This window comes from Lemur catta, chromosome 11 (assembly GCF_020740605.2).
Source record: "Lemur catta isolate mLemCat1 chromosome 11, mLemCat1.pri, whole genome shotgun sequence".
Taxonomy (NCBI): domain Eukaryota; kingdom Metazoa; phylum Chordata; class Mammalia; order Primates; family Lemuridae; genus Lemur; species Lemur catta.
Genome location: NC_059138.1, coordinates 4,989,736 through 5,001,924, shown reverse-complemented (window position 1 = coordinate 5,001,924; position 12,189 = coordinate 4,989,736). Strand labels below are relative to the sequence as shown.

Sequence of the window (12,189 nt, the reverse complement as noted above, 5' to 3'; positions counted from 1 at the left end):
CGCCTGGGAGGCAGGCAGCGCTCCACAGACCCGTGCTTCCCAGTGGCGGGAGGGCGAGGGGGCGGGCAGTGCGGGAGCACCCCACTTTCACCCAGGGAGGCCCCTGGTGAGATTATGGAGGGCCGCTTTTGAGGGTCCAGCCTAGGCCACAGGGCGGGGTGCAGGGCCGGACCGTAGGAGGTCCAGACGTTTGCCCGCGGGAAACGGGACTTCCTGCAAAGCCCCAGGCCTTTTTTCAAGGCTTCTGGAGAGACAGCCAGATCCCCTTTCCTCTGACGGCCCGCGGGCCGGGGAGAACACGTGTGACGGGGTCGCGGAGGCCTGAGCCCACAACCCCCCTGCGCCGCCCCGCACCCAGCCGGGCCCTAGCCCCGTCCGCGCCACGCCCCCGTTCCCACCTCCGCCCCGCCCCATGGCAGCCCCTCACGGCCCGCCCGGCCGGGTCCTCGCCACGCCCCGTCTTGGCCCCGCCCACGACCCTCGCCCGCTCCCCGCCTGCCTGCCCGTAGCTCCGCCCACAACCTCCTTCCGGGCAGCGGCGGCGGGGGCGGGGCCGGTCTTACCCGGAATGAAAACAAACGGCGGCCGCCGCCGCATCCGGGCACTCGGCAGGTCGCAGCGGAGGCGGTGGTGGCGCAGGTGAGGAGGCGGCGGCCGAGCATACCGGACTCCGGCATCAGAGGCGCCGCTGAGCGCCTGGGTTCCCGGCGCCACTGGACACCTGTCCCGGCCCGGCGGGGCGCGGTGGCAGCGGCGGGGGTGAGCGGCCGTGCGCGGAACCGGGCCGGGGCTGGGGCCGGGGGCGGCGGGCAGGACTTCGGGACGCGCCGGCGGTTCCGGGGCCCTTAGGTATGCGCTGGGTTGGGCGGGGATGGTGGAGTCTGTAAAAAAAACATTGAGTGTTACTGTATTGGGGGCAGACAGAGGGATAACTATGTATATAAAAATTAATCAAATTAGCCAAACAAAATGCTTGAATCTTAACACTCCAAGTATACCATTTGGGATTTATTTGCAATCAAAGCTAGATTTTCTTTTTGCTATTTAATGAAACATTTGATTTTCTCGAACCTTGACCTGATTCTGTATTTCTCACCGCTTTCTCTTTTATTTTTTCATACAATAATCTTTTCCTCTGTATGTTCCTAAAAGAAAATGTAATGTATTTTGAATATATGTATGTATGCATGCATATATGTGTAGTTGAAAAGCTCTGGCTCACGGTAGCGTCGTTTGACTAATTACAAAAGTGAAAGTGAAAATTTTAAAGGATTGATTATTACGTTTCACTTCCAGTTTGGCGCAGTAATATTAAGTAATTTCGTCTTTTCTTGGTTGTAATGTGAAACATTGGTTGTATGGCATGCATGAAACTTTGTTTTCCAGTTAAAATCGAAACCTGATTTATGAATCTTTTTTTCTTTTGACTTGATTTAGAATGTGTCATCACTATTCTGTCGTCTATAACTGAAGTTTTGTAAGTTTCAAGACAGTGGTTTAATTTTTTTTTAAACACTAAATATGTAGTGTAGACCCTGAAGCTGTTGATTTGCTCCCTGGAGTGTCTGACAAAGACTAGATTTGTGCCACTCTTTGGTCCTTTTGTCAAGTAGTGGCTTGGGTAGGGTCAGCCTTTCGAGTTGCTTGGTTCCTGTAAGCTGCTGGTGAAAGTATTCCCACCCAGTGGGGCTGCTGTGATATTTCATTCTGAGGATTTATGAGTGGTATATAAAATGGTCTTTTCATTTGTGTTGGAAGGGCTAGTACTCATGTACTAGCTCTAATGAGTACTAACGAATACAAAGTACTAATGAGCTTTGCTGTAATAAGCAGTTTGTTAGTACTTGAAAAATGTAGGACTCTCTCATGGGTCACCCAAGGTGCACACAGCACCCTCCTTGATTATTTATTCCTTCATCCCATTTTTTCTCCCTGTCCTAATTACCCTCTTTTTGGACCCCAAACTGACATAAAATAGACTTGAACTTTCTTTTAAAAAAATACTTGTTTATGGAATACAATTAAGCCACCAAATTGGATTTTAAAATCAGCTGAATTGGGTTTGGAAGGATGTGGAATAGCAGACCTCAACAGAAAAAAGAAAGTTATTTATCCAGGTTGTATTAACTCATATATATATTTTTTTGTTTGTTTGTTTTTTCCACTTTCTAGGACTTGCATTCATCATTCAGGAGCCAATAACTTTTTACTTTTCTTACTACTCATCCAATCTGGCAGACCTTAAAGCGCTGCACTATACCTGCCAGGTGCTTTATATCTCTTAGCAGCCTCGCACACACCTTTGAATTGTTATGTTGGTGAGGGATGACTAGGCAGCTCCATCGCGGCACGTGCTTCTCTGGGCGAGAGAGAAATTACATACATAGGACAGACTGATAGCAGGGGATTCCATGACAAAGTGCAGAGTCCAGTGCTGTAGGCAGAAGTCCTAGTGCTAGTTATGATGTTGCCTAATTTTATGACCTTGGCCAAGTCATATTACCAACCTGGGGCCTGGGTTTTCTCAGCTGTAAAATGATCCAAACAGTGTTAGTTTCAAACAGTATTGTAGATGTGCTGTTGTCATAAGATATTATGCAAAACTTTTCTAATAGTATAAAATTCTTTTAATTAAAAAATTCAAGGGCCGGGCGCGGTGGCTCATGCCTGTAATTCCAGCACTATGGGAGGCCTAGGTGGGTGGATCGTTTGAGCTCAGGAGTTCAAGACCAGCCTGAGCAAGAGCGAGACCCCATCTCTACTAAAAATAGAAAGAAATGATTTGGACAGCTAAAAATATATATAGAAAAAATTAGCCGGGCATGGTGGCTCATGCCTGTAGTCCCAGCTACTTGGGAGGCTGAGGCAGGAGGATTGCTTGAGCCCAGGAGTTTGAGGTTGCTGTGAGCAAGGCTGACGCCACGGCACTCACTCTAGCCCGGGCAACAGAGTGAGACTCTGTCTCAAAAAAAAAACAACAAAAATTCAGATACAGAGAATATTTATTATTGATAGTTCATGCTGACTTTTCTTTTATGTTTAACTACCAGGGTGGTTAGTCTTCTGTATTAAGCTGGCCAAAATATGAGAGAATTTACAAGCTCTGTATTGAGTTGCTTAAAGAAGTTCACTGTGGCCAGGTGCAGTGGCTCAAGCCTGTAATCCTAGCACTCTGGGAGACCGAGGCAGGTGGATCCTTTGGGCTCAGGAGTTCGAGACCAGCCTGAGCAAGCGTGAGACCTCCATCTCTACTAAAAAAATAGAAATTAGCTGGACAACTAAAAATATGTATATAAAAAATTAGCTGGGCATGGTGGCGCATGTCTGTAGTTCCAGCTGCTCGGGAGGCTGAGGCAGGAGGATTGCTTGAGCCCAGGAGTTTGAGGTTGCTGTGAGCTAGGCTGACCCCATGACACTCTAGCCCGGGCAACAGAGTGAGACTCTTGTCTCAAAAACAAAAAAAAAAAAAAAAAAAAAAGAAGTTCATTGCTTGGGGGATCCGTCTTTTATTTTCTGTTTTCTCTTAGATCAGAAAATAATAACTTAATAAAAAACAATAAAATTTCTCACTACATACTAGCAACTTTGAAATATATGTTTTATATTACATATAATATGTGTAATAGAATACCTATGTTTCGATATATTAATACATATATTTTTAGAGAAGTCTGGAGCTAGTTAAAACCTGAGTAATTTAGTTTTTTTTTGTTTTTCTTTTTTACCTCCCCACCCCCAGTAATTTAGTTTAAAGTGGAGAGGAAGGGGTGGAGGGGAGCTCTGCTTACTTTACGAAACGCCTCAACATATAACTAACTTATAAAACATTTTCAAATATGGTGTGGATTTTATTGTTGTACTGTTTTGCTTTCAAAGATGGCGCAAAAGAAATATCTTCAAGCAAAATTGACCCAGTTTTTAAGGGAAGACAGGATTCAGCTTTGGAAACCTCCATATACAGTCGAAAATAAAGAAGTTGGCTTAGCATTAAAGGTATTTTTCTTTTAAGACATAAATAATTAACAGTATTATAAATCTCCTTGGTAAATAAGATTCTGAAGTCACCAGAAATTGCCAGCCATGACCATATAAACCTTTGGCATAACCAAAAGCATTAGTGATGAATAGGTACCCACTTTTTGCTAGGAGTTGAGAAGCTTACTTTTGTTTACTAATACCTTATTTGTATGAGTCTGTTACCTAATTTTTCAGGCATATATAATTTTTTTTTTTTTTTTGAGATAGTGTCCCATTCTGTCACCTGGGCTAGAGTGCAGTGGCATCATCATAGCTCACTGCAACCTACGAGACTCCATCTCTACAAAAAATTTTTTAAAAAAATTAGCTGAGTGTGTTGTCCTGTGCCTGTAGTCCTAGCTAACTCAGGAGGCTGAGGCAGGAGCATCACTTAAGCCCAGGAGTTCGAGGCCACAATGAGCTATGGTCATGCCACTGCACTCCAGCCTGGGTGACAGAGTGAGACCCTGTCTCTTAAAAAAAAAAAAAAGTATTGCCAGGCCAGGTGGCACATGCCTATAGTCCCAGCTAATGAGGAGGCTGATGCAGGAGGATCGCTTGAGCCGGGGAGTTTGAGGCTGTAGTGCTCTATGATTTCACCTTGAATAGCCACTGCACTCTAGCCTGGGCAACATAGTGAAACCCAATCTTTAAATAAGAAGTATTATAAATAGATTTATGTTATTTTAAAAATGAAATACTCTGATTTCTGTTTTATAACTTTATATATCTCATATGTCATGATAGCTCCTCTGTCATCATTTTTAGGTGCCACATAGTATTACATTATGAATTTAATGAATCCTTCAGCTTTAGGGTTTTGGGAAGTGTTACTGTTTTATGAGATGTTTAATGGGCTGTTAAGCCCCAAATGCAAATATGGGTTGAGTATCCCTTATCTGAAATGCTTAGGCCCAGAGTGTTTTGGATTTTAGATTTTTTTCAGATTTTTGAATATTTATACATACTAGTTGAGCATCCTTGACACAAAAATCTAAAATTCACAATACTCTAGTGAACATTTCCTTTGAGCATCATGAGGGTACTCAAAAAGTTTTGGATTTTGGAGAATTGGGATTTTTGGATTAGGGATACTCAACCTGTATTCTTTTTGGGAGGAAACCATTACTTCACTCCAAGTAAAAACTGGTTCACATCCTTTTTTTTTGAGGTCCCTTAAATCTTGTAAGTTTTCTTTCCCAATTCTAAAGCTCTCCCTGGAAAACAGTTTTACAGCCAGTACCCATGATTCAGAATTTTCCATTAAACAAGTTGTTTAAGTCTAACCTGACATGTTCTTACAAGTTTGAAAAATGAGAATGTTTTCTGTTTTTTTCTCTTTTTCCCCTTCAGTGGAGTTGAACATTTCACTATTCCTTAAAATAATTTTTTAATGTATTGCAGTCGCATAAGTCATAGCCTCTCCTCCTTTTCCGCTTAGAAGAGTTCCAATTATTTTCACTTTTTCCATTGAGCCTGTTTCACTATTTGGCCACAGTGTGGCTTGCAGTATGATAGGGGTAACCTCCACTCATCAGAGTTGGCTGCCTTAGGGCCTTCATGCCCTTTTTTGTATTTTGCCCTTTATTTTGAGTTGATGCTACATTTATCTGCATTTTTCTTATATTTTTCTTCATAGGACCTTGCTAAGAAGTACTCTGTCAAGCTAGAATGCTGTGAAAATGAAGTAGAAAAGATAATAGAAGAAATACGTTGCAAAGCAATTGAGCGTGGAACAGGAAATGAAAATTACAAAAAAACAGGAATTGCTACAATTGAGGTATTTTTACCACCAAGACTAAAAAAAGTGAGTAATTTCCCCAAATTTGCATAGGTATTAATGCCTAGTTAGTGATGTAATCACTAACTAGTTAGTGTTGTTTTATGTAAAGCTACACTCCAAAGTTAAAATTTATTTATTTTGTATGTTGAACATTTACCAATTTAAAAGTTAATGTTACAAAAAAAGAAAGGCCAGGTGTAACGATGAGAGCCTGTAGTCATAGCAACTCAGTGGGAGGATTGCTTGAGCCTAGCCAGGAGTTCCAGGCTGTAGTGTGCAATGATTGTGCCTGTCAGTAGCCACTGCTGTTCACCCTGGGCAACATACGGAGACTCCATCTCAAAAAAAAAAAGTTAATGTTAGGGATTCTTAAACTGGAACATTCCCAAGGCAGGTTTGTTCCTCTTGGACCTCCAAAACTTCACAGAGCTGTGTGTTACATTCTTACCCTATTTTGAATTTGAATGTTTAGAAATAATGAGGAATAAAAAAGGACTTCAGGTTTTCTAGAACTCTGTGCAGTAGAAAATATCACAAAGAAATTCCTCCCTTTCCCATTCTGGTGGAGGTCAGAGGGCAGTGTGCTGAGTGCTCAAGCAGACTGAAATGACAGGGTGGGACCACCTCTTCTCATTTCTTGGGCCTCAGTAGTTCACATCCAGAAATGGTACTGTGGCAGGGCACTCAACGGTGGCCAGGCTCTCAGGGCTGATCACTGGTAATCATTCTCAGAAAAAATGAGTGTGTATGTAAAAGCTTGTACCTGAATGTTCATAGTAGCACTGTTCACTATTGTCAAAAGGTACAGATAACCTAAATATCCATTAATGGATGAATGGATAAATAAATGTATACCTGTACAACGGGAAACTAATCGGCAGTACAAAGGAATGAAATACTGATGTATCTATAGCATGGATGAACCTCAAACATTTTGCTTAGTGAAAGAAGCCAAACACAAAAAGCCATATACCGTGTAATCCCATTTATATGGAATGTCCAGAATAGGCAAATCTGTAGACACCAAAAATAGGTTAATGGTTGCCAGGGGCTGGGAGGAAAAGGGGAGAGAAGAGGGGTGCAGGGTATGGTGTTTCTTTGACAGATGATGGAAATGTTCTGAAATTTGATCATGAAGATGGCCAGCTGTGTGACAAACCCCTCTGAGTAGCCGTCCCTGGTGGTGCCATGCTGCTGCCCCCCAAGGACATTCAGATCCTGGAGTCAGCCTGTGTCCCATGGGGTTCTTCTCGAGGCAGGCAGCATGTTAAATCCTTACCCAGTGGCCAGAATTTACATCCTCTGATACCAGCTTTTGTGATTTCATAGACAGGATAATAGCTCCAAAAAGTGTTAAATACAAGTACATTTATTTTATTTGTCTTATTTTCATAGGATAGGAAAAACTTGTTGGAGACACGATTGCACGTTACTGGCAGAGAGCTGAGGTCTAAGTAAGTGTCTGTGTGCTATGTCCCAGGTGCTCTGGTCCTTTTTACATTGTCTCATTTGATCCTTGTGACCATCCTGTAAGATAGGGCAGGTGTTAATCTTCATTTTATAGAAGAGAAAATTGAGACTTTGAGGTTGAAGGACTTATTTGGGCTCACACTGGTAGGTAAGTGGCAAAGTGAAAACTCAAGACTTGAACTCTCTTCTTTCTTTCTTTGTGTAACTTTGGATCATGTGGGAACTCCGTGACCACCACATAGTAGTTACTCAGTGCACATTGGAATCAATGAATGAATGTATGAGTGATGTAAATAAGAGAGCCTGGTATTGGCCAGATCATGAGTTTTGAATTCTATTCACTAGTGCGCTAATAGCTTGCTGTGACCTTCAGCAAAATGTTTTAGCCCATTTCAGGCTGTTGGCACATCTTTAAAAAAAAAAAAAAAGCTTCCTGTCATATACTAGTGACATTCTAACTTTGAGATATGACCTGCTATTTCGTCTAGTTATATATTTTTAAATGGTACATGTCTTGAGCACCTCTGGGGCTAGCCAGTCACAGTGTCTCTTCAGCTGATTTCTGTCACGTTCTTTGGTTTACGTCAAGGCTGTTAGGGACGGATTCAGGAAGCATCATTCACTCAGCACACATGAGTAGAAGATCCTGCGGCATCTCGCTGGCGTGGGCTCCCCCAAGCAGACCACAGAGGTGTGGGGCTGGGTTTTCTCCTGATGTGCAGCGGGGCCCTCCTGTTCACGTGAGTCTGCAGCGCTGTGGTCTCTGCTTCCTGAGAAAACAAGGAAGGAGTAAAACAGTTTAAAAGAGGACCCTTTCTCCTGCACAGTTTCAAATAGCATCTCGTAAGCTGGCTTTATGGTCAAGTGATGTTTGTGAGCACAGATTGAAATCCTGGGTGATTCTGAGTATAATGTTTAAAATAGCTGTCATGACTAAAATCTTTTTAATGATAAATAAATTTGATTTCCTATAGTTTTCACTGGTTTTATTTTACAGAATAGCTGAAACATTTGGATTTCAGGAAAATTATATCAAAATTGTCATAAATAAGAAACAGCTTCAACTAGGTATGTATGGCAAAGTATGCAGGATTTTTCAATCAAGCTAATGTAGTAATGACGACTTTCCATTTCTTTCTCATTCTTCCTCTATTCAAAAATTTGTAGCTTTATTACATTTGTAATCCAAAACTGATTTAGAAGTTTACTAAAATAAAATGTCTGCTCTGTGTTATGGGAGTCAGATAAAATGTTACAGAATGGAAGTTGGGTGTGCTCAGCATAAGATGGGGTTCCAGCAGGTTCTCCCCAAAGGAGAAGAGTGTAAGCTGCGTGAGGATGGCAGAGAGGCTGTGTTGGGCGTGTTCCAAACTGAGAGCATCATGTCAGAGCAACACAACATGAATTCGAGGGGCTGAAAAAGGTCCCCTGTGGCCGAGTGCAGAAAGTGAGGGGGTGCTTTTTAAGGATGAAGGGTGTGGCCAATCCCACACTGAAGATTACAGCACAGGGTCTCAACCAGGGGCTGTTTCGCCATCCTGGGGACGTTTGGCATTGTCTGGAGACGTTTTTGCTTGTCATGACTTGGTGGTGGGAGGAGGCTGTGCTACTGTTATTTAGTGAGCGGAGGCCAGGGATGCTGCCAGACGTACCCTGCCCAGAGCAGCCCCACAGCAGAGACCGCCCAGCCCAGGATGGCAATAGTGCAGCTGTCAGGAAACTCTGGACTAGATGAACCTTATTCAGTGTTTGAGAATTTCTCCTTAGAAAAATAGGAAGGCATTTGTGCTAGGGAGTGATACACAGTTATATGTATGTTTTAAAGATCTCTTTGGCTGCAGTCTGGAATGGATTTGAAGGAGGTATGAATGGGCTTGGGGAGACCAGTTAATTATTGCGGCAATTCAGGCAAACACCATAGTCTAATTGGTTTTCAGTGGGTTCCTGTGGCCTTGAGAACCAAGTTCACGTTTCTTAGCTTGATGTAATATAGCCCTTCACAGCCTACCCTAGCCCTCCTTTCCAGGGCCGCTCCAGCCTTTTCCTATTGTCTATTTTAGATGTCACAGATATCTGTTCACTGTCATCGCATCTCTCTGTTAATTCTGTTTGTAATAGGCTTCATTGGACAGAAATCAGGATTTTTTTTTTTTTCTTTTTTTGGAGATAGAGTGTTGTTGCTCTGTCACCCCAGGTAGAGTGCCATGACGTCAGCCTAGCTCACAGCAACCTCAGACTCCTGGGCTCAAGTGATCCTCCTGCCTCAGCCTCCTGAGTAGCTGGGACTACCGGCACCTGGCTAATTTTTCTATTTTTAGTAGAGACAGGGTCTGACTCTTGCTCAGGCTGGTCTTAAACAACTGAGCTCAAAGTGATCCTTCCACCTTGGCCTTGCAGAGTGCTAGGATTACAGGCATGAGCCACTGCGCCCGGCCCAAATCCTGGATTTTGATGTTATAAAGTCTGTCACCTTATGGTTTGTGTTTTATTGAAGAAATTCTTTCCCTAACCCCAGAGCCACAGGAATATTCTGTATTTTCTTTGTATTAGCTTAAGAGGTCTTTAATCTGTTCGGAGTCCCCCTTTATTTATAAAGACCAAGGGTCCAGCTCTATTTTTCCTCCACTGTCAGCTACGAAACAGCCTGCCCTGCCCTTGGTCATTGGCGATGCGCCTTTATTAGGACTCTGTTTCTGCACTTTCTGTTCTTCCTACCCACCTGTAGTGCTTTTATTACTGTGGCTTTGTTGTCATCTTAAAATCTAGTAAGGTGGCCGGGCTCGGTGGCTCACGCCTGTAATCCTAGCACTCTGGGAGGCCGAGGCGGGTGGATCGCTCCAGGTCAGGAGTTGAGACCAGCCTGAGCAAGAGCGAGACCCCGTCCCTACTAAAAATACAAAGAAATTATAGGGACATCTAAAAATATATGTAGAAAAAACTAGCCGGGCATGGTGGCGCATGCCTGTAGTCCCAGCTACTCGGGAGGCTGAGGCAGGAGGATCGCTTGAGCCCAGGAGTTTGAGGTTGCTGTGAGCTAGGCTGACACCATGGCACTCTAGCCCAGGCAACAGAGTGAGACTCTGTCTCAAAAAAAAAAAAAAAAAAATCTAGTAAGGCAAGTCCCCTTCTTGGCTCTTTTTTTATCAAGATAGCATAATGATTGGTGGATCTTTATTTTGTATATACATGTTAGAGTGGTTGTCAGGTTTCTCAGAAGAAAAAGTAACCCAGCTAGAGTTTTCCAGAAATGAGTTTAAATTTGTGTTTATAGTAAATATTATTTTGTTATTTTAAAGTCTGTTTGCATCTGTGTTTGCCCTTTTAAAATTTTGTCTCTTTGACATAACTTTTGTTAGGTTTATGTATTTGGTTAGTCTTTTCATAGAGCCAGCTATTGATATTACAGTTCTCTTTCATTCTGTTTCATTGATTTCTGCCCTTATCTTTATTTCCATTTTATGTATGAGGAAACAGGGTCCTAGAAGAGGTAGGTAATTTACTCAGGGCCAAGAGTTAAAAAGGGATGGAGCCCAGGGTCTCTGCTTTTAACCATAACGACAGTTTACCTCTCTCAGTGTACTCCTGTGCTGTGGCTTTTGTCACTGGCTATGTGTTGGGTTTATTATTTCTCCAGCTAGAAGGTAGGAGGATTTGTGTGTTATGTGTTCTCATTTTCCTTTTGTATTGCCTAGCACAGCATTCTCCCTGTAGTGGATTCTTCAGTATTTGTTACTGCCATGTGGTCTCAAGGTGAGAACTAAGAAAATTAGAAAAGATGAATCTAGTTGGTTCTGTTGTCACTGGCTGATTTTAACTGCTGCTCAATAGCAACTAGTTACACAACCAAATTTAAGCACATTCTTACCAATTAGGTGGTAGAGTGGTTTACAAATGTTAATGCAAGTTTAAGAATTCCATTGAACATAGTGTATAGACTATTACCTGGTAAATTTAATGGCTCTTTTTATAAATGCAATTCTGGCTTTCACAGGGAAAACCCTTGAAGAACAAGGAGTGACTCACAACGTAAAAGCAATGGTGCTTGAACTAAAACAGTCTGAGGAGGATGTGAGGAAAAACTTCCAGGTAGAGGAAGAGGAACAAAATGAGGCGGAACTGAAAGAAAAACAAATTCAGAGGACTAAGAGAGGACTAGAGATACTTGCAGAGAGAGGTACACAGAGCTTTGGGCTTGTCACCTCACTCAGATGCTTAGAGGTGGGGGGATCACATCTCTCATTGAATTTTTCCCTCGACAGTCTAACATTTGTAATGTCACTGTCGCTGCTTTTTAACATTGGGTTGGTTTTGTTTCAGCGGAGATGGTGGTGGATCAAGAAACTACACCGTACTTAGACATAGCTAACCAGACAGGCAGATCAATCAGAATTCCCCCATCAGAAAGAAAAGTAAGTACCATGAGAAATGTGTGGCTCGTCTTTGATCTGTTGTCGTAACAGAAGGTGGTATTCTAGTTATTACATCTTGGAATCTTGTAAAGGGTTAGAAACAGTTGTCTGTCTCCAGCCTTGTGAACAGAGAACGTAACCATGTAAGAGTCTCTCCCTGTAATACTCAGTGCAACAGCACAGAATGTCTTGACCTTGCTGTCCTGGGGCAGTGTCCCTCAACATACCTCAGTGACATGACCCGCTGCTTTCAGTATAAGTGGCTTCCTGTGGCAGTGGTTTTGGTTTGGTTTATTTTATTAGTGGACCATGTCCCCTAAGGGCTGCATCAGAATAGTGGCAGCGGGAACTGTGTTTGTGGTGTGGGGAAGTCTGCACGTGATTCTGCCATCTCTCCTGTCTCGTCATACCCTCGTCCCCTGTTCTGTAGCTTGGAATAGGTGGGAGGGGACTTTGTCTTTGAATATATCCAAGGGAGTCTTTATAGCAGCATTCTACAGCTTGGACCCT

The 12,189-nt window shown here is 42.9% G+C and overlaps 1 protein-coding gene across 1 annotated transcript in view; it reads left to right on the top strand.

The window, feature by feature from the left end:
* The first annotated feature begins 647 nt into the window (after nucleotides 1–647).
* Nucleotides 648–12,189, top strand: part of NUB1 (negative regulator of ubiquitin like proteins 1) — a 28,406-nt gene continuing 16,864 nt past the window's right edge. The window contains exons 1-7 of the mRNA XM_045564984.1: nucleotides 648–759; nucleotides 3,877–3,993; nucleotides 5,657–5,824; nucleotides 7,196–7,254; nucleotides 8,268–8,338; nucleotides 11,262–11,444; nucleotides 11,588–11,679. Of these exons, the coding sequence (XP_045420940.1) occupies nucleotides 3,877–3,993; nucleotides 5,657–5,824; nucleotides 7,196–7,254; nucleotides 8,268–8,338; nucleotides 11,262–11,444; nucleotides 11,588–11,679 (690 nt within the window). The 5' untranslated portion in view covers nucleotides 648–759. The remainder of the gene's footprint in view (nucleotides 760–3,876; nucleotides 3,994–5,656; nucleotides 5,825–7,195; nucleotides 7,255–8,267; nucleotides 8,339–11,261; nucleotides 11,445–11,587; nucleotides 11,680–12,189) is intronic.